The sequence below is a fragment of the Bombus huntii genome, unplaced genomic scaffold (genome assembly GCF_024542735.1).
Source record: "Bombus huntii isolate Logan2020A unplaced genomic scaffold, iyBomHunt1.1 ctg00000074.1, whole genome shotgun sequence".
Classification (NCBI taxonomy): Eukaryota; Metazoa; Arthropoda; class Insecta; order Hymenoptera; family Apidae; genus Bombus; species Bombus huntii.
Window position 1 is genome coordinate 91,386 of NW_026099332.1, and position 26,461 is coordinate 117,846.

At 35.6% G+C, this 26,461-nt stretch overlaps 2 protein-coding genes and 2 long non-coding RNA genes across 18 annotated transcripts; 2 read left to right on the forward strand and 2 right to left on the reverse strand.

Moving 5' to 3' along the window:
- The first annotated feature begins 208 nt into the window (after window positions 1-208).
- On the forward strand, window positions 209-1,981 carry LOC126876431 (uncharacterized). The gene is made up of 2 exons (XR_007694192.1): window positions 209-342; window positions 1,758-1,981. It is a non-coding gene; the product is annotated as an uncharacterized LOC126876431 (long non-coding RNA).
- A 316-nt stretch (window positions 1,982-2,297) lies between these two features.
- On the reverse strand, window positions 2,298-10,972 carry LOC126876427 (uncharacterized). The gene is made up of 2 exons (XR_007694189.1): window positions 10,827-10,972; window positions 2,298-8,809 (listed from the first exon to the last, which is right to left on the reverse strand). It is a non-coding gene; the product is annotated as an uncharacterized LOC126876427 (long non-coding RNA).
- On the forward strand, window positions 8,803-13,359 carry LOC126876423 (katanin p60 ATPase-containing subunit A-like 2). Of its 8 annotated transcripts, none has more exons than XM_050639280.1 (7): window positions 8,803-9,981; window positions 10,125-10,314; window positions 10,404-10,692; window positions 10,836-11,037; window positions 11,096-11,226; window positions 11,422-11,621; window positions 11,772-13,359. In XM_050639280.1, the coding sequence occupies exons 2-7, from the start codon at window positions 10,232-10,234 to the stop codon at window positions 12,130-12,132; spliced, it is 1,266 nt and encodes a 421-aa protein (XP_050495237.1). In that variant the 5' UTR covers window positions 8,803-9,981; window positions 10,125-10,231; the 3' UTR covers window positions 12,133-13,359. The 8 variants fall into 8 exon arrangements, with proteins under 8 accessions (XP_050495237.1, XP_050495230.1, XP_050495231.1 ...); XM_050639273.1 differs by having other exon boundaries at window positions 8,803-9,700; window positions 9,774-10,314; XM_050639274.1 differs by having other exon boundaries at window positions 8,803-9,700.
- LOC126876426 (survival motor neuron protein-like) lies at window positions 13,287-26,425 on the reverse strand. Of its 8 annotated transcripts, XM_050639284.1 has the most exons (5): window positions 25,373-26,425; window positions 24,992-25,247; window positions 13,734-14,031; window positions 13,534-13,613; window positions 13,287-13,465 (listed from the first exon to the last, which is right to left on the reverse strand). In XM_050639284.1, exons 3-5 carry the CDS (start codon window positions 13,853-13,855, stop codon window positions 13,407-13,409), a joined length of 261 nt encoding a protein of 86 aa, XP_050495241.1. In that variant the 5' UTR covers window positions 13,856-14,031; window positions 24,992-25,247; window positions 25,373-26,425; the 3' UTR covers window positions 13,287-13,406. The 8 variants fall into 8 exon arrangements, with proteins under 8 accessions (XP_050495241.1, XP_050495246.1, XP_050495245.1 ...); XM_050639289.1 differs by lacking the exons at window positions 24,992-25,247; window positions 25,373-26,425 and adding an exon at window positions 14,576-14,759; XM_050639288.1 differs by lacking the exons at window positions 24,992-25,247; window positions 25,373-26,425 and adding an exon at window positions 14,423-14,759.
- Between the last annotated feature and the right edge of the window lie 36 nt (window positions 26,426-26,461).

Here is a 26,461-nt window from a genome sequence, read left to right on the forward strand (position 1 = left end):
TATATATATATATATATATAAGAAAGATATATATACAAGATATATATACAAGAAAGAAGATACAAGAAAGAAGATACAAGAAAGAAGGAATATTATATTAGCGGCATTTTTGTAGCCATTATATATGGTTTCGATGGCATAATTAATCAGTATCAACTTACCAGTTTTTAACGGAAGGACAGAAAGAAGAGCACACGGCACACAGACCGCAATCATGATCATTTTCAAGTAGAATCTCAAACTGCCGTACATCTTCGAAAACTTCGTTAGTCGTAAGGGATCAAAGGATGATGTCCGTGCTGCGGAAAATAGATGAGAAGCGGCTATTTCAACAACCACCGTGTAGGTACTGCACTAGCCAGAAGTATCTGCGACAGAAATCAGAATACACTCGTTTTCGCATGGTTGGATCAATTTCGCGTGGGACTAACCTGATTGAACCTAACGCGGGATAATTGCTCAACTCACGACTTTAACCAGCCCGCTTGATTCTCTGTAAATGCTTGAAATTGACGCTTGGATTCTTTCCAGATTAACTAGCTTTGCCCCTCCCTCCCTTTATCTATTTTCTTAGATCGACTTAGACTGCCACAACATATTATCTTTCTTCTTTTCTTTTCTTTTCTTTCCTTTTGATCTTTTAAAGCCCTAAATCGCTGGCTATTTTGTATACTATATATTTTGTACACTCAATTACTCTGTAAGTCATAAGTACATATGTTTTACAACGTTATTTGTCATATTTCAGTTAAACCCCAGAAAAGCCAGAAATATATTTTCAGCATGTTTTAACGCGCCCCTGGCAAAGATCTCAAAAACGAGTTGCGGCACAATTTAAAGCGACAAATAGCATCGCGTGTCTCGTTGTGGTAACACACGGTTCGCCAGCTTTTTAAAAGCGCTCTCCGTCTGCTTTTTCCTCTCTTCCCTGTCTCTTCGTTTTTCCTTAACAAGCGAAACCATTTTCGCGAGGACGAGAGTACGGAAATGACGTACTGGCAATTTTGTTTTGTGATAATACAAGCAGCTCGGTTTCAGTGAATTAAACTTGACCCCAAGCTTCTACTTATCTATCTTCCTTTCCTTTATTTTCCCTTCTATATCGGTTTTGCGGTTTTCCACATTTCCATCACAATAAACCATGTTTTTTCTCGATTTTACATGTTAGCCAATGATTCACGGCAAAAGCGTCGACTGTAAAAATATTTGTAGTTGCAATAGCAACAAGTATGTTTTCTCAAATAGAAAATATTGGGAGCGTACACGCTGGCAAAACAATTCATGAATAGCTCGTCCTCTGCTTGTTATTTATTTCGATACTGTTAGCAAACAAATTCATGAAACATACTGGTAGAGCGTAAAATGAACATAAAAGTTTTGCGTACACTTGAGAGCTGAACTTTGGTTGTTATACGTATATTATACATATACGCATACAGTTATGTATATGTATATGTATATATAGAAAATTCCTTAGAACTTTGAGCTTAATAACATATTAAAATCATTAACATTAAGGAGGTGAACTTTACTTACCAATTACCAAAGTTTCTTCCGCCAAATAATACATAAAAATTGAATAAGATAATATAACTAGTTTTAACTTTTTTTTGTGTTATAATTTGAATCACTCGATTTATCCGACTGAGGATGGTCGATCGCAATCTCAATTTATACGTATTCTCATCGCATGAAATAGATCACATGAGGGATTTTCAAAAGTCGATGGAATATTAATCGCGATTAATTATTTGTAGGTGTATTCTGTGCGGCTAAAGCAGTCACCTAATGAATTATTGAGTACCAGGAATGTTAGCGGTAAACAGGATTGCGGCTATGAATGATTCTCTAATGTCTATATTAGAGATGAATTTGATAATTTATCCTCATAATATGCAATCCGCTTTTAAGTGGAAATCATAATTAACAATTTCTGTTTGATTAAATATGAAGAGCAGATAAATCGATACGCTTAAATCAATATTAGAATTTCTTAACATTTTTATCAGATATTTTAGCACTGTAAAAGCGTCGTAGTAGAGAAATATTAGGTTGTTTTAAAAGTTTTTTTCGTTTTATAAGATAGTAATAGATGTACAACATTTTTCGTTTTATATTATTTTATTGAATTACGTGTGATCCACCTTTTTCCAATTTAATGTAAAATAATATAGAATAACATAAAACAAAATATGTTGTGCATCTGTCATTTCTTTATAAAACGAAAGAAACTTGGGACAACCTAATAGGAATTTACTTTTATTATCCATTATAAAAATGGATTGTTAATCCTCTAGGAGATACGAACAATATAATTGCAATTAATAAGGAATAAGCTAGCATAACTTAAACCAGCTTTTGCAGAAAGCTATTAGCTGAAGATGTTTATTAAACAATGACAACATGAATTTTCTTAAGTACCCCATTTGGTACTTAATCTACTTCGTAAGTACTGTGTGTCCTAGCCTTCAAAGGATGCAATTTTAACCAGAATGTTTCACATTACTTACCCGTATTATTTCCTTGTAATATAATTTATATTTACATTATCTACGTTACGTTACATTCTACGCGTTAATGTAATGTGATTTTTATTTCTAATCGAAGTTATTCAAAATTTGTAGTATCTCAATAAAAAATTAACAGCCTGCAAAAACTTCACAGAAGCATTAGTATCTTCGAAACTATTTAATTCAAATGGCTAATATTCTTTAACAATATGCACTCGACGACGTTTATCGAGAGAAGTATGTGGCGTAATAGTTAAACTTTCAATTCATATACATATATCGTTTATGAAAAAGTAGTCATTCTGCTTTTGTGATCTGTGACACACTATAAATTCTCATAAGCTAACTAACGCGTAATCTTCTGTAACGTATTAATATAATATAGGTATGTATATCTCGACTTTGAGCAACCAATTGGTGCTAAATAAGCTTTAGTACATACTTCTTACACGTAACAAAAGACCAGTTAACATCTCTGCTCTTAAAAGAAAAACGAAAGAAGCTCTGAAAAGCTGCAGAGTTCAGGTCGAATAACACCAGCTCAGATAAATGACCCTCTAACTTACCTTTGTCCTCATCGACGTCAGCGATTTTAAAGCTAGTTATAAAGTGCACTTCTCAGCCAGCGTCCACGGCAGTCAATATTATTTAACGGGTCTTAACGCGATGTAAAAAGGGAAAAAGGAGGAAAGAGGGAACAGGGAAGCAAAGAGAAGAAACGAATTTTTCATTTTCTCGAAACTGGATCAAGTTTCAGGCTGCTCGCCAAAGAGTCTGTAGCTAACGAGACAAGATTAGACAAACCACGCTTTAAAATTGCCACAGAACTATAATAATCCTCGAAATCAATACGATTCGTCGATCCATCGCCTGATTAAAAAATGAGATAGGATGAAGCTCACTAGTCGGCCTTTGAACTTTCAATAGCGCTTACGGCTCGTATACTCTAGTTTGAATGCTACAATGTAAGCCAAGTCAGCTGTAACTAGCGTTCGCGTGATTGTCGCTATCTATTATTCACGCGTTACACGTTCACCAGACAAACGCGTCTACCGGTTGACATTGTTTTCTGTCCTGAGTTTCAAAGCAATTATGTTGCTTCGTGTAATCAAATCTCGCCAAACTAACGATAAGTTCTTGTTTGATCTTACACAGTTATTAAAACTATACAAGTTAAACCAATCTAGCCTAAACAAGTAATGTCGTTATATATTCTTTTTTAAATCTATATATTGTTTAATAAATCCTGGTTAGGATATAGTAGCTGACAAAAATATTCGGACAAATATATTTGTAGAAACATTTTAGGAGTGTATTATGCATAGTGGCACTATTTAATACTGTACTGTGACTATCATGGTCGTGTTGGTATTATTCGAAACTAATCTGAAAATCTGTATGGAATTTGTAAGATATTTAGTACGAGTACTGTGCATTACTGATATGTACACAGCCGAGACGAGATAACGAAGGTACTGCTCTCCATCGTTCATCGCTACGCGTTGCTAATAGCAACATATAATGCATATATATCTCGCAAAGACCATAAAAGTACCCAATGGAACCACGTTTAATATTTGATAATAATGTCCCATTACAGTTTCGTCATTTTCAATTAATTAAACACGACCCTCTCTTTAAAAATTAGAAGATAAAATACGTAATACAAATCTACTCGAAATCTTTTAAACCTTACGGACGACCTTACGGACCTTACTTATGGTCTTTAAAAGCAGCAGGGATTAGCAGAATATTAACTGCGGATTTTTCTTGGACCGCAGCATGCAATATGAAATATGGTTATTAAAATGTACACTGAAAATTTCATATCCATAAGATACTCGTGCTTGTAGAACCTTGAAAATGAATTCTTAACCCAAATAGTCGACCGCGATACTCGAGAAATTTTGTGAAGCTGACGTCAATACCAATATGTACCGTCGTTGTGCTATTATTTCGTGATAAACCGTATTGATTGCACTTCCATTTCACGGAATTAATTTTTCCACACAAAAAGTGATAACGATAATCGAAAAAAGAAAAATATACTACCACATTTCGTATCAGCATACACAAGCGCACTCGATTTTACACGAGTATACAATTTGCAAATTCGACAGAACGATCGGATTTAATTATTTTTTCGATATTTCAGGCATCAAGTTCTATTTACATATCGAACGTTGAAATACGGCGAAATACAAAATGTACAAACCACTCTGGACATTAATTAACTTTAAACGTTATTGATTAATTAAAGAAACCAACCATTGTGTTGATTTTTACATTTTGAAAAATTGTTATCCACTTTTGCTTTGTTTAAAAATTGAAAAAAAATACTTTTATTGTAAGTCACGAGTATCTCTTTTATTTATTTAAACTTTAGATCAAATATTACAATTTATAAATATATCATTTATTTAGATATACTTGTAATATCTGTTTTATAAGTTTGTACAACCATTTATCTATTTATCTATTTTATTTGCACATAATCTTTATAGACTGATTTTGTAAAGAATAAAAAATTGTGATTCTATTTAAAAACGATCGTGTCAGACTCAAGTGATAAGCGATATATATTTCAGCGATATATATATATTCAGATTTCACTATCACATAAACGGTGCTATTGGAAACGTTTCACAATAGACGTCTTATAAGCGCCTGCGATGTCCGTCATATGTAAAGCTATACCACTGAATCACGGCCGCCATTTAGTGATTAAGGTCGATCACTTAGAGTTGTTAATCCGACATAATGGCGAGCAATACATCGAAGACATTATTGAAAACACAGTTACAGTTTAATTTCATTGAGCTTATTTGCAAATAAATGTGTACAATATATTTTAGAGGTTTTAAATATTATTGCTGACTAAACTTCGCATCTACGCATCATCTTTCTTTAACTTTTTTTGCATTTTCTTATCGACGCATGAAGACGAAATGCGTAAATTTTATTATTTATTTAAACATTACTATATTGTGCTCAAAGTAGCGGAATATCGTTCTATTATCAATATATGAAGAACTAAAAGAATTAAAAAAGAATTAAAAAAATATGTAGTTCAATCAATACTTCGTGTATTTTTCTATCTCCACAAGACAATATCCGGACCAGTTACGCTTACAGTATCAACAAAGATTTGTCCAGCCATACGGAATAAGTCGTACTCAGTAGTTTAAAAGTATTAACCGCACAAACTCCAGAAACACTTTTGAAGTAACTTTCGAACCAATAAATCCCCGAACTAAGAACTGTCATATTTCGTCTCTATTTATCGAATATTGTGAGAAAATGCAAAAAAAAGAAGTTAAATAGAAAAAGTACTTGGAAACTTAAAAGAAAAAATCTCGAAAAATCTCTTAATACTTTTTACTGTCGTCTTGAGACGCACCATATGTTAAGCTTCTTCGTAGTTACAACTTTTACCGCAGATGTAACGAACTGACCAATGCTTCGAATGGCGCGCGCGCGTCAACGCCTACACTTAAATTTTAAATAAATGTTTTTAAATAAATGTTTAAAATAATACATTAAATGTATTAACTTTCTTGCGCAATTTCATTTAATTTCTTACGATATGGAGGGTTTAATTACGTTTAAGATATCTATTTGAATCTTTTAAATTCGAAGTTTTTTAAAAAATTACCTTAAACTTTATAAAATTAAATCGTTTTTCCACTTTGTTGTATCATAAAATAGTTACTTAAATTCAAACCTTACCGTCGTCTTGAAATATTCTATATTTTCCTCGTCTTAAAAAATCTCCCTACAGAAAGAATAAAGAAGAATAAAATCCCATACGTTAAATTTCGCGTGATTGATGGAATACATAACGATAACGAGAACTAACTAGCGACAACAAGCAACCATTAGCAAGGACAACTGGCGACTATAACCGTCGTCTCTACGATGTATGGCGACTAAGGAGAACAGCCAGCAACTACGGATGACATGTAACAACCAACTGCCCCACTTCTAAAAGGCAACTAACTTGCAAACCCTTTGATGGTTTCTGTAGCGTGATATACCCCTTGAACGTGGTTAAAGAATGTGGTCGCCGCTGGACGGCGGTTTGACAGCAAAGCGATCTCGCCAATTCAAAGCTTGACATTACAAACTACCGAGAATCATTAGGCTCGTTATCGAGCATCTAGCTTTCAGAAGGTGCTTTATCATATGATATGACTTCACGATATTTTTATAGCAAGAAGAATGGCCAACCTCTAACAAAACAAATTTTTACTAAGTGCTGCATGTGAGCTGCAGGCCGGCCTACTAGGGAAATTTGACGAATGAATAAACTAAAATATATACGAATATATTCGTTATATCATAAAATGCTCGCGTTATGTTCTCTAACACCATAGAGGAAACTAAATTTATATATTAAAAAATTGGAATACCCTCGTACTTCGCAGTCCATGTGTCCGAGCGATGAATTCCCTCCAAACAAGGAAAAACCAAAGGGAGGTCTTCTTCGAAGGACGTGAGAGGGTAAGGGGAGCAACGGGAACGATGATCACGCGATATACTGGCGGCGTACGTATAGAACGGCTGTTGCGAGAGAGTTCGCAAGAAACAAGAAGAAAAAAGGAATCGTAGGCCGACGCGACTATACGCTGTCGACGGACAAACAGCGACTGAGCCTAACTGAAACGAACTCTGTCGCAGTATGAGCACAGGCTACGTTCGCGGGTCGATCGAACACGTTCTGCGCCTTTCCTCGGCACCAGCGTCAAAACCACCCTCGACGAGCGCAACGCACTGGTGCACCTGCAATATTAACCACTGGTCTTTCCTTTTTCGCGCGATATTATATCAGCACCTATGATACCATTTCAAAGACCGCAATCAAAACATTAAATACCGCATTAAAGCCATACAATAATTCGCAATATTCATTCGTAAACGTTATTGTATATGTGCTTAATTAATCGTTATTATGTTTCGAATGATTTACTACCTCATATTCCATAAGCAGATATATGGTTCATTTTCATCTCAAGTACGATATAATTTGTAACAAATATTTATAATTCACAATGTAAAATATTTATAATTCATTGGAAATATTATTCTATCACGGTATAGTGGTCAAATTTCACATAAATCACAAACATATGGTAGTCAGAAGCTATACTCACGACATGACAAATCATGATGATGTCATGAAAAATGGCGTCCGTCCATATATATTCAAACGCAACGAACAAGTTCGAACTTTTCGAGAATAAACGATTTGTTTGATAACATCTGTCGCGAGCTTCTCTTCCTTTAACGATAACAATTGACAACTAAAGCTCGAGAGGCTCGTAAGGATGAACAGCGACGAGTATCTAGAAGCTATGTACTCACCTGGGCAAGGAGACTCCAACACCAAGGACGTTGGAAGTTTCAAGAAGCGAAGATGGAAACTGAAGTAGCACGTCAGGTCAACTCTGGCAAAAACTGCTAAAGAAAGAAAAATCCAACTAATTTGTTTCCAACAATAAAATGAAATTAATTTGTTTCACAAATTATTAACTGGATATTATTCAAAAATTATTCAAAATTCGCTTGATTGATTCACGGCCCGGGACACTTGGGTCATGCCATTTTGGTAATGGACGAAAATGGCAGAAGGAAGAACGACCGTTTTTTTTCATATTTCTCTTTCCCCGGGAAACGAAAGAATGCCCGAGCACCTTGTTTCATTTCTTCTCGACATCAATTTCAATCTTTTTAAACGAAATATAATCTGAACGATGAAAAGTTCATTCAAATAATGCTCCGCGCCAGACACTCACGAAAATTAAGAAGAAACACGGAAAATTCGCGAATAAAACGGATTTCTTTGTCCCAGTGAGATAATAAATCTCGTACACGTATTGGTTTTTAAAATCAATATATCCACCAATGTGCACTCGTTTAACAAGGGTGATGGAACGTGCCAAAAATCTCTCAAGAGAGTCTTGGCAACGGAAGAGTCGAAAATGTCACAATTATGAATGAAAAATTCGAATAGTTGCTGATTTTACAGTCGAAACCGATAAAGAACTCCAGATATTCCCCCAATTATTTTACAATAAATTCGCGAAAATGATCGATTGCTGACGTCATTGTATTCTAGAAAGATTGTAAAACGATAAGAATTTATTGAAAAAACTTATATTCGATGATAACACTTCTAATAAGAGTACTAAGAGGAGCGATTCTGTACTCACCTTCCTGCCTCGAAGTACCGAACGCAATTAACCGTCCGCCCAGGATGGAACCGTTCGGAACTTTTGTAAGTCACTGCACGGCCGCTGCTTATGGTGGAAATGTAATAGATATAAGTACAGAGCTCGTGAGCGAACTAAAAACGCGATAGAGAAGTAGAGAGAGGATGTTCCGTCCTTGTCTAATGACGCGCACTTGTACAGGAAATATGTAACAGCGGTATACGAGCAGCGTCAGTGTCCACTAGTGTGCATGCCTGATTAAACAAGGACAGGAAGTATCTATACATGGTGTTCTCTTTCTATTTCCATGTTGCATCCATCTTACTATACAGTACACACACTCAGCTATTCTATCATTATATTTGTGCGTTGCTTATGTGTGAACCAAACATTTCCATGACAACAAATCGTTTGTCTCTTGTTTGATGCTCGGTTTTCAACAGAGTTGAAAGAATTTTTTAAGAGAAACGCAATGGACGGGTTGTTTTTAAAGCAATAAACGGAAATTCTCGTATGCATTGAGAAACGATAGGCGATTTGAAAGTGTCACTATGAACGGTGATTTATCGATGCAAGGTAGTATGAATAAGATATTTTATAATCTGCGAAAAAAGGTAAGGAATATTCTAGATTTTAGATTTTAGAATTTCCACGTCACAGACGAGTGTGTTTTGTTATTTGATTTGTAATATTGCTGCAGTTCTCTTAATAGCTGTTCGTTTCATGCGATACTCGCACATAGTATCTATGACTTTTGCTTCTAACAATTTTTATAATTAGGCTGTATCAAATATTTTTAACGTTCGTGTTTCATGAAAAATCATGTGTAACTCGTTGAATTCGCAAATGTAACAAAAAATTACATGAAAAACCTTATATTATTGTAATGAAAAAATAATTATATTAGGAGGAGAGTCGTATTTCGGAACGTCATCGGAACATATTACACCTTATATGTGATTATTTGGAACACAATGGGTGAGTATATTATAATTAAAATATATTCCTAGTTCCAATTCTTTTGAATAGTGTCAGTGACCAATCGAAATAGAAATCAGTGGACATCATGGAGAGAGAAGGCGAAACCAAATTTGAAAATTCGACATCGGTAATTCAGTAGTTAAGAATAACTCAATCGATTATGTAGATTAACTAGTTATAAACAAATATATGAAGTATAAATTCAAATTATTCTTATCCATCTAAAAATTGGAAATTAAAAAGCAGAAGACAAGAAATTATCTTCGAGGATTTATATAGTAAATACATTCTTTTGCCTGTCTTACCTAGAGATAAAACAGTTGTTTGATGGTTATCTTATAGTGTTCAGTCATTGCGAAAAATATTTTTAATTAGTTAAAAACTATAATTAATTAAAAACTACATTTTTTTATGTATATAGACGTTAGCGATGTATTATTCCGGGAAGCTCGTCTATCTCCCGAACATCGGGTTTGCGACAACATCGATTTGGAAATTATCGTTGCAGAGTATGAAAATTATTACAAGATGAAATTTCAAAAATATCCCATATTGTGTAAGAAAATAACTGGAAGGGAAATGACGAGGGAAGTGACAAATGCAAGCAAAACGTAAGAATTTAAATTATTTAACGATATTAAACGGTATTCAACGTATTCAACGTATCGTATTCAACGTATCGTATTACAATATGATCCAGTGTTTGTAGAAGTATTGAGACAAAAGCCAAATCTGTTAGTAAACAAGCGAGAAGTGAGCCTGTGAAAGAGACGAATCTACAGCAGAAGATAACTGATGACAATACGAATCATATTAATCTCGCAATGACAGTGACGTCAATATTCCCCAATGAGAATGATGGACGTTCATCAGAAGAGCTATTTAACGTCCCAATGGAACAATCCATGCAATCGAAGATATTGAAATGCGTTGAAAAGCTTTATTCAGATAATCCGGAATTACGAAAGATTGCTGAGGACATCTCATGCGTAAGTTATTTTCGATTAATATACGTATCGTAAAGCTTTTAAACGATAAAATTCCCGTCGATAAACCGTCCAACGTATATCGACGATGACGTGATTTCAGTAACGCTTCAAATATCAAATTACGTAACACTTACTTAATATAGAGAAGACGCCATTTTATCTTTGTATCGTCACAGGAGATCATAGTAAACAAATTAAATGTACATTGGGATGACGTTATAGGCCTAGAGGAATGTAAAACCGCTGTTAAGGAGGCCGTTGTGTATCCCCTTAAGTATCCTATCTTTTTTGATGGCCCGTTTTCCCCCTGGAAAGGTATTTTGCTGTACGGCCCACCTGGTACAGGTAAGATACTCGTATTCTTTTCATTTCTGTACGTGTTTACAAGAAATATACAAAACAGGGAAAACGAAGTTAGCGAAGGCAGTCGCGACAGAATGCCATTGCACCTTTTTTAACATAACTGCCAGCTCATTGGTCAGCAAATGGAGAGGCGATTCCGAGAAGTATATACGTGTAAGTTGCTTTGTCTATGTAAGTTTCTTTGTTCCTTTGTCTATGAAGGAGAGATTCTAGGTATAAAAAGATTTGATTTTATTTTTCGTCATTTATATATAAATAGAATAGTTGTTTGGAAAACGAAATGATATCATATTCGTGATGAGGCAATGAATTTAAGGAATTTCGAATATAATATTTAATGAATAATACATTTGTTAAACTGAACAGGTTTTATTTGAACTTGCCTATAGTCATTCGCCTACAATTATTTTTATCGACGAGATTGGCTGGATCGCCACAAATAAAGGAGACTGTATATTGTCTGAACCTGCAAAGAGATTCAGATCAGAACTTCTTTCTAGATTGGATGGATTAGTGTCTAATGAGAATTCTAATGTAGTTCTTCTGGCTACAACTAATTCCCCTTGGTACGTATATCACGTTATTTCAATGTTTTCTAAGTAGAAAATATCGTAATATTTCTCCAAATTCCAAATATGTTATTGTGTTGTTTGAAGTATTCCTTCATTATTATTAGTATAATAGAACGATAATATTTATTGTAAATATGTTATTAGGGGCATTGATGCAGCTTTACTCAGGCGTCTCGAAAAGCAAATATACGTATCATTACCCAATGAAGTTGCTCGACTTGGTATATTCAAATTATACCTTAGCAACCACTTATTAGAAAATACAGATATTGTAAACCACATAGTAAAATGTACTGAAAGATATTCTTGTGCAGATATAAAATTGCTTTGTAAGCAAGCGTGGCTACTAGAAATAAGCCCGATATGGAGGAGACTTGAAAAGAAAGAAACACCTGTTACCACTTTGAAATATGAATTAAAAAGTTATGAAATATTAGCAAAATTGTTAAAAAAAATGTCACCTACAGTTATGCAAATAGATAAATATGATACGTGGAACAAATAAATACGCAATCGTAAGGACAGATATTGAAAAATATAAATAAATGGATTATCGTTCGAGAAATCATTCGTATGTGTGTGCATGTGTGTGCGCGCGCGCGCTATAGGCTAAGTTTAAAATGTTCGGTTGTATTATATCCTTGTATTATATATGTCGGAGATGAAAGGAAAACCGGAGCCTTCCCTTTGCAATTTTGAGGAAGCCTTCTAATGCTTTAGCCTAGATTTTATCATAACTGTAATTAAGCAATTGTCATTTGTAATTGTTTGATATTTGTGAAAGCGAAAGTGGGTTCGAGGTGACAACTGGTCGCCGAACGTAGCCACGGTCACGGGATAAACGTTTTGCCTGACGAAGGTGTGGATCGGTTGTATTGTTCTCCCTAGAAATCACATAGAATTGTACTTTAGAGATGTCGATATAATGGGACACACGTTGTATTAGGAATCAATCTCCAGACAGAAACTGCCTAGTAACGGCGTTTGAATCTTTCTCGATGTTTCCAAAGAGTATACAACAAACTTTTGACAGAAATTGCCTAGCAACAACGATTGGAACCTTCTCGATGTTTCCAGCGAGCATATAACAAACAAATGCAATCGTATAGCGAAAAAGATTTTCATCAGATATTCATTCGTGTGATCACCTTGGAAAGTGATACATCGAGCAATTTACCGAGTGTCTCAGCAATTGTAGTTTGTGTTTAAAATTATTCTACACATAGTAAAGAGTTATCCTGTTGACCGTGGATTCGTTTGAACCCCGGAACATTGTTAATAGCGTTAATTAAATTCATTATTCGTGAAACTTATCAATCGTTAATCTCATTATACGTTAAATTCATTATTCGTAAGACATATTATTCGTTCCTCTTATTGTTCGTTAAACTTATTAATCTTTAATCTAATTATTAGTTAAACTTATCGTTTGTTAATCTTATTATTTATTAAACTCATTATTCATAATATTTTGTAAAACCTTGTTTATTCGCGTAAATATATTCTCTGTTTCGTAAAACAATGGCTAATTCAAACGAAGGATCATTACGCGCCTTAAATCCTAATGATAACCCGACATATATATGTGAGTGTATTTTATCAAAAATATGTTTTTTATGTTTTCTTATCTTAGTAATTATTTTTAAAAAAGTCTTAAAGTCTTATATGAAAATAAAGCTGTTCTTTATTTCAAATAATTGAAGTAAATAAATACAATGAGTTTTATATTTTATTATATCTTATATTATTGTTATATTGTTATTGAAAAAATTGATATAATCAACAGTTCTTCCTGTTCTCTTGATTGTTTCTTGCTTGTTTCAAACCATGGTAATAACCTACAAAAGAAATAACATAGTCCATTGAAAATTTAATATACAATAAAATACTTATATGAAATAATTACCTGTGTAATATACCATGCAACCACTAATATACCATGACATCAACATACTTGAAAGTGCGTCTGTATCATTATCTGGTAATCTAGTACATTTTATTAAAATTTCGTATTTTTTTTCCAAATAAAATGTTAAACTTATTCCAAATTACTTATTAATATTAGAAGTATTCAGCATTCCATTAGAATTTTTAAATTGTACTTACTTGGCCATTAATTGTGATGGTAAAGGAGGTGCAGGTGGCATTATATCAGTCATCGAATTGAAAGATGGTCCCGGTATGAAGTGATGTTTATACGCATTTGCTTCTTCAGAGTCACAATCCATTTTTTCTACATTATATTTTTTCGAATTTACATTTGTAGAAAAATTAGTCTCACAAGTCTCATCGTTCTCTTCATTGAATTTCTCTTCCAAAGCTTTCTTTTGTTGTCCTATTTGACTTTGCAAACCTTCTGATTCTAAAAGAGAACTCAACTCGACTTTCTGTGTATTACCATAGCCTAAACACAGAGTAAAAGAAATTTTTGTCATTTAATAGAATGACTGAGTGCCATTCGGTTACTGTCCTTACAGGCAATGTATTAGAATTTCCCGTGCATAAATGTATATGTATAAATGTTTGCCTTGATATATGTAGTAATAATCACTCGTCTAATGAGGAGAATTATATTCCAAGCAGCTAATAATGAACAATAAGTAACATGCATGTTTATGGTTCATGACCCTATATCCCACGGCTCTCCCCATAGACATTGACAGGTACTCCTGCCCAGTTAAGGACCTGCTGAATGACACTGTGATAGACTATGCGAAAGCCTTTACTTCATATATATATGTATTTTTAGTACATTTCTTAATTGACATAACCATCATGCTAAAGGTATTACCTACAAATTTTACAACACACGTGCTGTTGAGGTTATTCGGTGTGTAAACAGAGAAAACACGTGGATAAATTGTAAGGTAGAAAATATATTTAAATAGAAGTGTAATAAGTAAAAATACAATTTGAGCTGGTCCAGATCCGCACGCTAGCTGTGTTACCTAATAACTGAAAAACCCCGAAGCCAACGTCGCCTGTCTACTGTTTATGGCCTGACTTCGTCGCAGTCTTTTGTCTACACGCTGTCGATGGCTTCAGTGCTTGAGAAAACTAAAAAAGACCAGATGTAGAGTTTTCTTAGAAGTGAACTTCAACACCCTCCCTAAAACTCTACATCCCTACAAACAATTATCTCAAATTTACAAATTATCTCTTAATATTTTCTAACTCTTGTCGTAAATATCTGAAAATTAATTTGTCAATGCCTTCTCAAGTACATTTGCCAGCCGCCTTTCTCTTTTCCATACAAATTAATTTATTACACACAAAAAAAAACTAGAAGACTAAACAGATCATGTAGAGTTTTTCCTCTTTTTGTTTGAGAAGTAATAATCACTTCGACACCCTCCCTAAAAACTCTACATGTTTACAAACAATTACATCTTAATATCTTTTTTACTTTTCAAACCTAACTTTTTCCTTAAATATTCAAATCTCGGTTTTGGCAATGCCTTTGTACATATATCCGCCAATTGCTCTTCGCTTGTTACATACGTTATATCAATTTCGCCTCTATTGTATAAATCTCGCAAAAAATGATATCTTACGTCAATATGCTTACTTCTTTGATGGAATTCTGGATTCTTAATTAATTTCACGGCACTAGTATTGTCTACACATAGCATATACTTAAGGATCTCTAATTTACATTCAAGAAATATTTTCTTTAGCCACATAATTTCTTTCACTCCTGAGGCTGCACTGACATATTCAGCTTCGGTCGTAGATAAAGCTATACATTGTTGTCGCTTACATTGCCATGTGATGGCCGCATTCGCATACTTACATACAACGCCTGATGTCGACTTTTTTGTTTCTTTGTCGCCTGCATAGTCAGTGTCACGACCGGCATACTTCAAATCCGACGGACTGACGATAGAGATAAAGATGTGGCGGCACTCGGCGACAATGTATATCGCTGAAGTGCCTAATGAACCATCAACATCCCAACGGTCCTTCCACCGAAGGTTCTAGAAGAAAGAGCACGTGGCAACGATCGCGGACGCCTAGCAAATGCATGGACGGTGGGGATGTTGAGGGATGACAAAAGAAAGTAATCGGATCCGATCGAAAGTAAAATCATAAGAGTCAGTCTTAGAAAGTCACGCCTAGAGTTCGGAAGTAAATTGTAAAGTGTATTGATGTTAGAAAAAAAATAAAGTTTTCTTTTTTTATTTTTTACCTCAAATTCCTTTTTTTATTTTGTTATTTTACGTGACATTTTGGCGATCCTGCCAGGATAGTGAAAAGTGTTTGTTCGGAAACCAAAAGACATTCATCATCTACGGAAGATCGAATTATTTGGGACTACGGTCATCCGCAACAACAAAGTAACTATCACGAACCAAGTGAAGTAACAATAAAAGGTAAACTGAATTCCTGTGTACGTTACCGTGAAAGAAAATTTAGCTTCAGTAGCCAAGACTCGTCTTCGTCTGAAAATTATAAATCAGCGCAATAATGTCTAAGGCAAACGAATCTCAAACTTCAACCTCAACTGACCCAATGTTGCGAGCAATATGGGACAGTATTCAAAAACAGAACGAGAACATTGCCCTTTTACGAGAGGAAATGTTACATTTGTCTATGCAAAATGACGAAGAGAACAGACACAGGGCAGCAGAAATCGAGAATCTCGGGAAAACCGTCGCAGCGCTACGGACTGGGTTCGGATCCCCTGCGACCGATGAATTTGCTTCCATTATCACCGAAGACAATGAAAGTGCGTCGACAGCAATCAATCGTACTGTGAATATGGCAAAAGCACGCAAACTGTCAGGGTTAGCAGCTTCAGACACCCCACCTGTCCACCTCGACAGCGAACAACCCGAGGTGGAAGAAAGAGGCTATTTTTCGCCCGCTCCTCCCACTCTACGAGCTAAGGATGCAATACGCTACATCCCAACGCTCAACGGAGATGATGATGTAGGAGTTGAAGACTTCATCAAAGAAGTGAGAAGTATGAAGGATCGCTGTATGGAGCAAGATCTATTGCTAAAAGCAATAAAAGTGGAAAAAATCGTGGGGAAAGCAGCCCAAAGTATTCGCAACATTCCTATTGAGTGTTACAGTGATCTGTACGACGCACTGAGAAATAACTTAGCAGCACAAGTGACTTCGGATGAGTACCAAGAACAATTACGAGAGTTGAGACAGGGACGCGAGGAATCAGTGCAAAGTTTTAATATTCGGTTTAGAAGAATACTCAACCGTTTGCTGTACGCAGTAACCAATGAGTACCCACAACCACTAACACGTAAAATTATGACTGAAGAAATCACGAAGAAGACTGTTCGTGTGTACCTAAAGGGACTCAGACGCGACATAGGGCGAATACTATTAAGCAGTGAACCCTTGAATCTTCCGGAAGCTGAAAAAAAGGCAGCCGATGTAGAACGCTACTTGCGAGAAGAACGACAACCTAATTGGTCATGTAATCGCTTACCTTCGGTTAGTAATCGCCCCGACAACCAGCATATGCAGATGAAGTGCTTCAAGTGCGGAAAGCTGGGACACATTGCCAACAAGTGTCAAAATTTTCTACCACCGAGCCAGCGCGATCGACCACCCGCAAGGATTCCAGGCAGTCCAGGAATGGGACGAAATACAAGAAACAACATCGAACCAGGAGATGGACGAACCGTACGAGACATACGAGTCAACATCGCCACGGGAAGATTACTCGCAATACCTTTGTCAACCCGAACCGAAGAGCGAGTATTTCTGGTCGACACAGGAGCAGGGATAAACCTGGTGAAACGTAACAAAACTGTCAACGCGATACAAATAGGGCCTAAACAAAAATTTTCTATGGGACGAGACAAGTACGAAACTAACGAATACGTAACGAAACGAATTTTTGGACAAAATCACATTTTTCACATAGTACCGAACAATTTCCCTATTATCGAAGACGGAATCATTGGGCTACCATGTTTAGAGAAGTATAACTATTCAATATCCAATGACAAAATCCGATTAAACGACAAAACCATTTTATTTCAGAAACCAATACATTTGACTCCTGGAGAAAACAGAGTTCAAACAATCTATTTGGAAGGCAAACCAACTAAAGTATGTTTTATCAACACTGGAGAGCAAAACGTTGAAATTTCTAGCAATATTCAAAATTCTCATGACTTTTCCAACGTATCAAAACTAAAAAGCCTAGTGAGAACAGATCACATTGAAAAACCAATCCGTGAATCCATCGAAAAGATTATCCTTCATTATATTGACATCTTTAATTTAGAAACCGATCTTTTACCCTGTACTAATTTAACTCAGCACACAATTTCGTTAACCAAAGACAAAATTATTAACACACGATCGTATAGACCACCGGAATGTCACCGTGACGAGATTTCGCGACAAATAGGAGACATGTTGAAGAAAAATATTATAGAAGAATCCGAATCCCCTTATAACTCTCCGGTATGGGTAGTTCCGAAAAAATTAGACGCCTCAGGAAAACAGAAATGGAGGATAGTTATCGATTTCAGGAAACTAAATGAACTCACAGAACAAGACGCTTACCCTTTACCTGATATAGACGACATTTTAACACAACTAGGAAACGCAAAATTCTTTTCGGCGCTTGATTTATCCTCAGGATTCCATCAAATTCCAATGAACGAGAAATCTAAAAAATATACCGCTTTTTCGACACCGCAAGGGCATTTTCATTTCAATCGAATGCCATTCGGACTTAAAAACGCACCCGCTACCTTTCAAAGATTAATGGACAGAGCCTTAGCTGGACTTGTAGGAAAATACTGCTTTGTTTATTTGGATGACATAGTGATATTCGGAAAAACGATTCAAGAACATAACGAAAACCTCGCGATAGTATTTCAGAGACTCAGAGAATTAGGACTTAAATTGCAACCGGACAAATGTGAATTCGTAAAACCGGAATTAGAATACTTAGGCCATGTAGTTTCATCCGAAGGAGTCAAACCAAACCCCAAGAAATTAGACGCTGTAAAAAACTTTCGATTACCCCGCAATGCCACGGACGTGAAATCATTCTTAGGTTTAGCAGGTTATTATCGCAAATTTATTCGAAACTTTTCCAAAATCGCGAAAAGCCTTACAGACTTAACAAAAAAGGACACACCATTCCATTGGACTGACAAACACCAGATTAGCTTTGATACTTTAAAAGACAAACTCTGTAATTTCCCAATATTAGCTTATCCTGACTTTAACAAAACCTTTACCTTAACTACCGACGCAAGTAACGAAGGACTAGGAGCAATACTGTCGCAAGACGGTCATCCTTGTTGTTACATTTCAAGAACACTGAATCCACCCGAACGAAACTATACCACGACAGAAAAGGAACTCTTAGCCATCGTATGGGCCGTGAAAAGATTAAGACAATATTTGTTAGGACGACGCTTCATTATTCGAACCGACCACCAAGCTCTTAAGTGGCTACACAATTGCAAAGACCCTTCTAGCAGACTGATTCGTTGGAGACTTAGACTCGAAGAATATGACTATGAAATCGAATATACAAAGGGTAAAGATAACACAGCTGCAGACGCTTTATCTAGAGTTCACGCACTAACTCGCGACGAAGTAGTTAACCTCGACCTAGTAATTGATCACACTAATTCATTCAACGCATGGAAAGACAACAACGAGAATCCGAAACTCTTAGAAATTAAACCAAATGACCAAACATTTTACCAATTAACTCGAAACGACTTAGGAGAATACGACGAGACACTTTGGATCAGAAGACTTTACAAAATTCTTAAAGATACAACAAAAATCGGCATAGGAAATAACGACTTCACTGAATTAGAGAAAACACAGATTAAACTCATGCTAATATATTTTAACGACACGTACAAGAAAATTACTTATGCACCTAATCCCATCTTAAAACTAGACGAAAACGAAATAATACAAGCAATAAAGGAAAACCATAACGACACCGTAGGACATTTAGGGATACAGAAAACGTATCAACGGATCAAGGATAAATTCAAAATTTCCGGACTTTTAGAAAGAGTAGAAAACTTTGTGAAAACATGCGACACATGTCAAAAGGAGAAACTAACACGTATCAGACCCAAAGAATCCCCACAAATCTCAGACACGCCACTTAACCCTAACGACAAAATCGCTATGGACATCATAGGACCGATGACGAAAACCAAACGCGGAAACCAATACATACTTTCAATACACGATGAACTTACGAAATATCTGATACTAGTTCCCCTTAAAACGCAACGAACTGAATCCATAATTAACGCGCTTATTGAACACTATATTTACATATTTTCGGCACCAAAAACGATCCTAACAGATCAGGGACAAAATTTTGTTAGTGATTTAATGACGAAATTTGAAGAAGCTTTTAAAATCAAACACATCAAAACAACTTCATTTCACCCACAAAGTAACGGATCCCTCGAAAGAACGCATGCCTCAGTTAAAGATTTAATTCGTACTGCATTACACGACAATGACAAAGAATGGGATGAAGTACTTAATTTCATTTGTTTAGGGTACAACACCGCGAAACATGAAGGAACAGGATTCTCTCCCTTTGAATTGACCTTTGGGCGAAAAGCTAACTTACCTTCCGCAATATCCAAATTTCCCACACTTACCTATGATGATATGTACTCACTTTGGCAAAAACAGTTGAATAAATATTGGGAAACAGCTCACAAAACACTTATTCAGAATAAGCAACGATACAAGCGAGACCAAGAAAGAAAGATTGTTAAAACTCAGACTGTGTTTAGGAAAGGAGACTTTGTTTTAATTCACAACGACCATAAAAGAGATAAGTTGGACATTGAATGGTTAGGACCCTACAGAATTAACGATGTGAAAACTCCTTATTACATTATTTCTATCGACAATGCTAAGAAAAAGATACATGGTAACCGATTGAAAGCGTACTTTTTTCAGGATAATGCTGACCCTAGCACTAGTAACAATACCCTTAATTAGTTGCCTTAAATTCACGGGATAGGAATTACGCTTTGTAAACAAACCCAACCAATTCACGATCGAAAACTACAACATGATTACGCCTCTGAAAATATTAGCTTCTCGAACACTAACAAATATTGTAAAATTGCTATATTTAAGATTAACGAAATAACTTTTGTACCATAACATGCAGAAAATCAATTCATAGCGATTCCTGAAAAAAAAGCATAAACATATCCTTTGATCTACATTTAAATAATTCCATTCTACTACGATCTTAGAGGACCAAGATCAATCTAACCAGGGGGGTATGTCACGACCGGCATACTTCAAATCCGACGGACTGACGATAGAGATAAAGATGTGGCGGCACTCGGCGACAATGTATATCGCTGAAGTGCCTAATGAACCATCAACATCCCAACGGTCCTTCCACCGAAGGTTCTAGAAGAAAGAGCACGTGGCAACGATCGCGGACGCCTAGCAAATGCATGGACGGTGGGGATGTTGAGGGATGACAAAAGAAAGTAATCGGATCCGATCGAAAGTAAAATCATAAGAGTCAGTCTTAGAAAGTCACGCCTAGAGTTCGGAAGTAAATTGTAAAGTGTATTGATGTTAGAAAAAAAATAAAGTTTTCTTTTTTTATTTTTTACCTCAAATTCCTTTTTTTATTTTGTTATTTTACGTGACATCAGCGTCGCTAAAGGTTTCGAGACTGCCTGCTTTTGTATATAAGAGTCCCATGTCTGCGGTCCCTTTTATGTAGCGCAAAATTCGTTTGACTAATTTCCATTGATACTGGTTTGGATTCTCTAAGTGTCTCGCCGCTATATTTATTGCAAAACTAATATCTGGCCTACTTACGGTTTGTAAAAACATTAAGTTCCCTACGGCTTCTCTGTATGGTGCGTTACAATCATTATCGCCTATGTTACTTTCGTTCCAATTAGTCTCGATAGGTGTAGAAACACTGTTTGCCTCATTCATATTAAATTTTTCCAATATGTTTTCGATATACCTACTCTGATGAATGAATATTGAACCATCTTCTAATCTATTAATTTCAAGTCCAAGAAAACTCTTTACTTCTTTCGAACTCGTAATTTTGAATTCTTTATTTAAATCATCGAAGAATTTATCAATTAAAGATTCGTCTGAAGCTGCTACCAGTCCATCGTCTACGTATATGGTCATCAACATTAATTTGTCGTCTTCTGTATAAATATAAAAACAAGGATCTGCGTTACTCTGATAAAATTTTAAGTTCGAGATAAATTTTGTGAAACGTTCCGTCCAACATCTTGGAGACTGCTTTAAGCCATATAGGCTTTTTAGCAATTTACAAACCCGATTTGTACCATCATCATAACCTTTAGGTTGTTTCATATAAATATCTTCTTTCAGACTTCCATATAAGAATGCGGTTTTAATGTCGAACTGTCCGAGGTGTAAATTATTTTTGGCTGCAATACTGAGCATTAATCTAATTGTGTCAAACCGAGCAACGGGACTATATGTTTCCTTATAATCTATGCCTTCTTTCTGTGAACACCCTCTTATTACAAGTCGCGCTTTGTATCGTTCCGAGTTGTCCGGATTTAGCTTTATCGTTAAAACCCACCTATTGCTAAGTACCTTCTGATCTTTAGGTTTTTCTACAAATATCCACGTCTTATTTTCATGGTGCGATTTCATTTCATCATTCATAGCTGTTTCCCATAACTCTTTCTTTTCGGATCTCATCGCTTCGTTAAAATCCACCGGTAATTTTTCCGCCACGTACGTTACTGGGTAACCATAAAAATCGGTTCGTTTGATCTTATCTCTATCTCTCAATTGTCTCATATTGTCGCTAGTTCCATGAGGTTGTTTTTCATGTTCACTCTCTGCACTTTCATACGTACATGCTCTATCGCTCTGCGCACTCACATCTTCGCGCTCGACAATTTTCGGTAAACTTAATTTTACGAATTTCGCATTTTCTAGTTCAGGCTTAAATATTACGTCACGGCTTAATATTACATTTTTTACTGTTGGCACGTACACTCGATACCCTCGTCCGTCATCTAATAGCCTACCAAATATCCTTTGTTAGCCTTTTTGTCAAGTTTTGTCCTTTTCTCCGCAGGTATGTGAGCAAAGCACTCAGTACCGAAAACCCTAAACTTTTCTAAATTCGGCGGTTTCCCGTACCACAGTTCATATGGTGTTTTCTTATCTTGTCTTGTCGGCCTCGTCTTATTTATGACATGTACTGCTGTGTTCATGGCTTCGGCCCATAAGAACAGCGGTAGATTTGGTTTCGAATATAGCATCGACCGACCTGCCTCTACTATTGTTCTATTTTCCCTTTCTGCGACACCATTCTGTTCAGGAGTGTATGGGACGTTAATCGTGTGTCTAATTCCCTGACTTCTTAAAAATTCTTTGACTTCTTTATTTTGGAATTCTTTCCCTCCATCACTATGAATTTCTTTAATTTTATCCTTAAATTGATTTTCAACTTCTAGGCAAAAGGTTTTTAGTTTTTCAATTACTTCTGACTTACGTCGTAAGAAGTAAATCTTTGTGAATTTTGAAAAATCATCTTTAAATGTCAGAAAATACAGTTTCTTGCCTAATGACTCGACTTTCATAGGTCCACATACATCCGTATAAATAATTTCGCGAGGTTTAGTCGCCCGATTGATTTTCTCGTGAAAACTCGATCTATGCTGTTTCCCGTACGCGCAACCTTCACAGAAAAAGTTATTGTCCTCTACAACTTTCATATTTGAATTCTTTAAGAATTCTTTAACATGTCTGATGTTCTGATGACATAGCCGTTCGTGCCATAACTGCAATGTGTCCGCGTTTGACTCCGCTCTATTGCTAAAATTACAAACTGACGGTATGATAACTCGCATATCTACTTTATACAAATTTCCGATAACAGAACCTCTTGCTATTATTTTCTGATTTTGTAAAAATATGCAATTGGTCCCTTCCTTTGAAATACAAAAATCTATGCCTCTTCTTGCGACAGATCTAATCGAAAACAGATTTCTTTTCATACCTGGTACGTATAGAACATCGTTCATTGTACATGTTACCCATTTGCCGTCCACAAAAGTCTCTACTCTGATTTTTCCTTTGCCGCACGCATCCATGAACGGACCATCGCCGATCTCTATTTTCACCGTGTTATCGAATTCTTCGAAAACGCTGAACCATTCCCGTCGTCCTGTCATGTGATCCGTAGCTCCTGAGTCGATTATCCAAACATCAGCGTTTGCCGTTTGTATCGCTGAGGTACTTCCTAATAGACCAATTCCGCTGTGATCCCGATTTTGGTTTCTAGGTTCCTGGTTGTCTCTATTGTTGCTTCTTTTGTTATTTTTAAAACAGTTTTTGCTAGTGTGGCCTTTCCTTTTGCATATAAAGCATCTAAAGCAATCCTTCTTTAGATGGCCAACTTTTCCACAGTTAAAGCAACTTGGTCCTTGTTTCTCGTATTCACGTTTACTTGACTGCTTCTGCTGTTCCCTTTTATAATTATTACCTTTTGTTACCAGTGCCACCGATGTTTCCTGGTCGTCTTTCTTCCATCTAATTTCTTCCGTCATCAGCCTGGTACTAAGCCTGTCTAAGGTCTTCTTTTCTTCTTCCACGGAATCCCACGCACTGTGAAAATGATCGAATTTGTTTGGTAACACCGATAAAATGCGTGTTATCAGCATTTTCTCGCCAATTTCACTCCCAAGGACTTTCATCTTCGCCGCTATGAGTTCCAACTTTGATAGGTTGTAAGAGACATTTTCAGATTCTTCCCATTTAAAATCGAAGAACTGCTTCTGGACCATATTTAAATTCTCATCCGACTTCATGTCATATACTGTATTCAGCTTTTTCCACATTTCATGTGCTGTCGTGCAACATAAAAGAAGATCCAACGGTTTCTTTCCTACTGAGGTCACGATTAATTTTCTCGCTAATCGATCTGCTTTCAAAAATCTTCCACGAGCGATTTCTTTCTCCGCGCTGTTACCTGGATGACACAAATTCTCTTCACACACGTTGATCAGGTCGTCATCTTCCTCCAAAAGTGTACGCATAACAAAACGCCACTGGAGCCAATTTTCTTCGCCGCGTAACATCTCGACCTTCGCACTTGCTGATTCCATTTTAGCACTATCCCTTATTTTACTAAGCACAACACTTTAACAATTTATTCATTTCACGTTGCTACCTTGCAATTTACAGCCCTGGGCCCATAACCTGTTGAGGTTATTCGGTGTGTAAACAGAGAAAACACGTGGATAAATTGTAAGGTAGAAAATATATTTAAATAGAAGTGTAATAAGTAAAAATACAATTTGAGCTGGTCCAGATCCGCACGCTAGCTGTGTTACCTAATAACTGAAAAACCCCGAAGCCAACGTCGCCTGTCTACTGTTTATGGCCTGACTTCGTCGCAGTCTTTTGTCTACACGCTGTCGATGGCTTCAGTGCTTGAGAAAACTAAAAAAGACCAGATGTAGAGTTTTCTTAGAAGTGGTAACCACTTCAACACGTGCCATTGTTTTCGTAAATTTTTGATATTATAGCTTCATAAGTTTCTCCATCCTCTGAGTATATTGCACGATAAGGTGCTCCTATGATCCATTTCTATAGAGAGAAGATGTGTATACAAATAAATATAAGTAAATAGCAAAATAAAATAATTTGCTTCTTAATCAATATATTTAATAATATTCTGTATCAAATTTGTAATATTCTATCAAAATCACAACCTTGTGTAATTTACTTGCGTGTTTAGGCTGCTTAAGATTTTGTAGGTTTTCTTTCGGTTGAGAATTTCCAACATCCATTCCCATTCGCTTGATAACTTCTTCTTTTGCTAAATATATTGCTTTATCATATGCTTCTATTAATGCACTATCATCCCAAACATTATCATTGGCTGAGTCTGTATCCTTTTGAGATAGCAAATTATACGTTATTAATATTGATACAAGTATTTTATTATCAAACTATTGCAAATTATCATATATGTCATTTTTCAAAAATTGACTAAAAGGTAGTGGATACTGTTAATTACTATTATGCTAAGATCTTGTACTAAAATAATGTTAAAACCATTACGTTTCCATTACCATACATACGTTTCCATTTCCTCGTATAAAAAGAACATTCATATCATCTGCCATTTTAAAATAACATCATTTAAATATTGAATTTGCTTCTGAAATATTAATTTGTCTCATTTCTTTAACTCTAACACATTGTAAACAATGATGACATTATACCAACTATAATACTAAAAATCTATTCCCCATACATTCTAAAGATTATTTTTTGAAGCAAGGTTAACATTGAATGTTCCCAAACTTCAATAACTGTACTTTACTTTCTTTACAATATCTAACAATATATTAGAATACTATAAAAAAATATTGTATGCACAAGAAACTGTTTATAGCGAAATAGCAAAAGAATTAATCACATATTATAACTAAAACGAGATTGTTAAGTAGATTATATTATACTGCATATGCGTTAGTGTTTCAGCTGGTAAATATAGTTTTTATATCTGAAGATAAATAAGATTTAATTCTATAAAATTGCATAATGAATTATACATCTATCTATTACTATTCGTATTTCCCCTTAGTTGTATGTTGTCAATAGCATCAATCACGAACATATAAATAAATATAGAAGAAACCGTTCGGAAATGGAAAGGGAAAAATGAACATGGAAGACAAGAAAGTTTTCTTCAGGTTTAGCGTATGCGTGATACGCTTTGAATGTCTCAGATAAAGATAAAGATACTCTGCTCATTTCTATTTGTTCCGCCGAACGAGAAATTTGTTGTCTTT

Bases quoted from the DNA above. Each gene is read 5' to 3' on its own strand.
- LOC126876423 (XM_050639273.1), top strand. From the start codon at position 10,115: ATGTATATAGACGTTAGCGATGTATTATTCCGGGAAGCTCGTCTATCT. The intron at 11,038-11,095 runs GTAAGATACTCG...TATACAAAACAG, and splicing joins GTACGGCCCACCTGGTACAG to GGAAAACGAAGTTAGCGAAG. The intron at 11,227-11,421 runs GTAAGTTTCTTT...TAAACTGAACAG, and splicing joins GTGTAAGTTGCTTTGTCTAT to GTTTTATTTGAACTTGCCTA.
- LOC126876426 (XM_050639283.1), bottom strand. From the start codon at position 14,062: ATGACAAAAATTTCTTTTACTCTGTGTTTAGGCTATGGTAATACACAG. The intron at 13,614-13,733 runs GTAAGTACAATT...AAAATGTACTAG, and splicing joins CCATCACAATTAATGGCCAA to ATTACCAGATAATGATACAG. The intron at 13,466-13,533 runs GTAATTATTTCA...TTTCTTTTGTAG, and splicing joins TTGCATGGTATATTACACAG to GTTATTACCATGGTTTGAAA.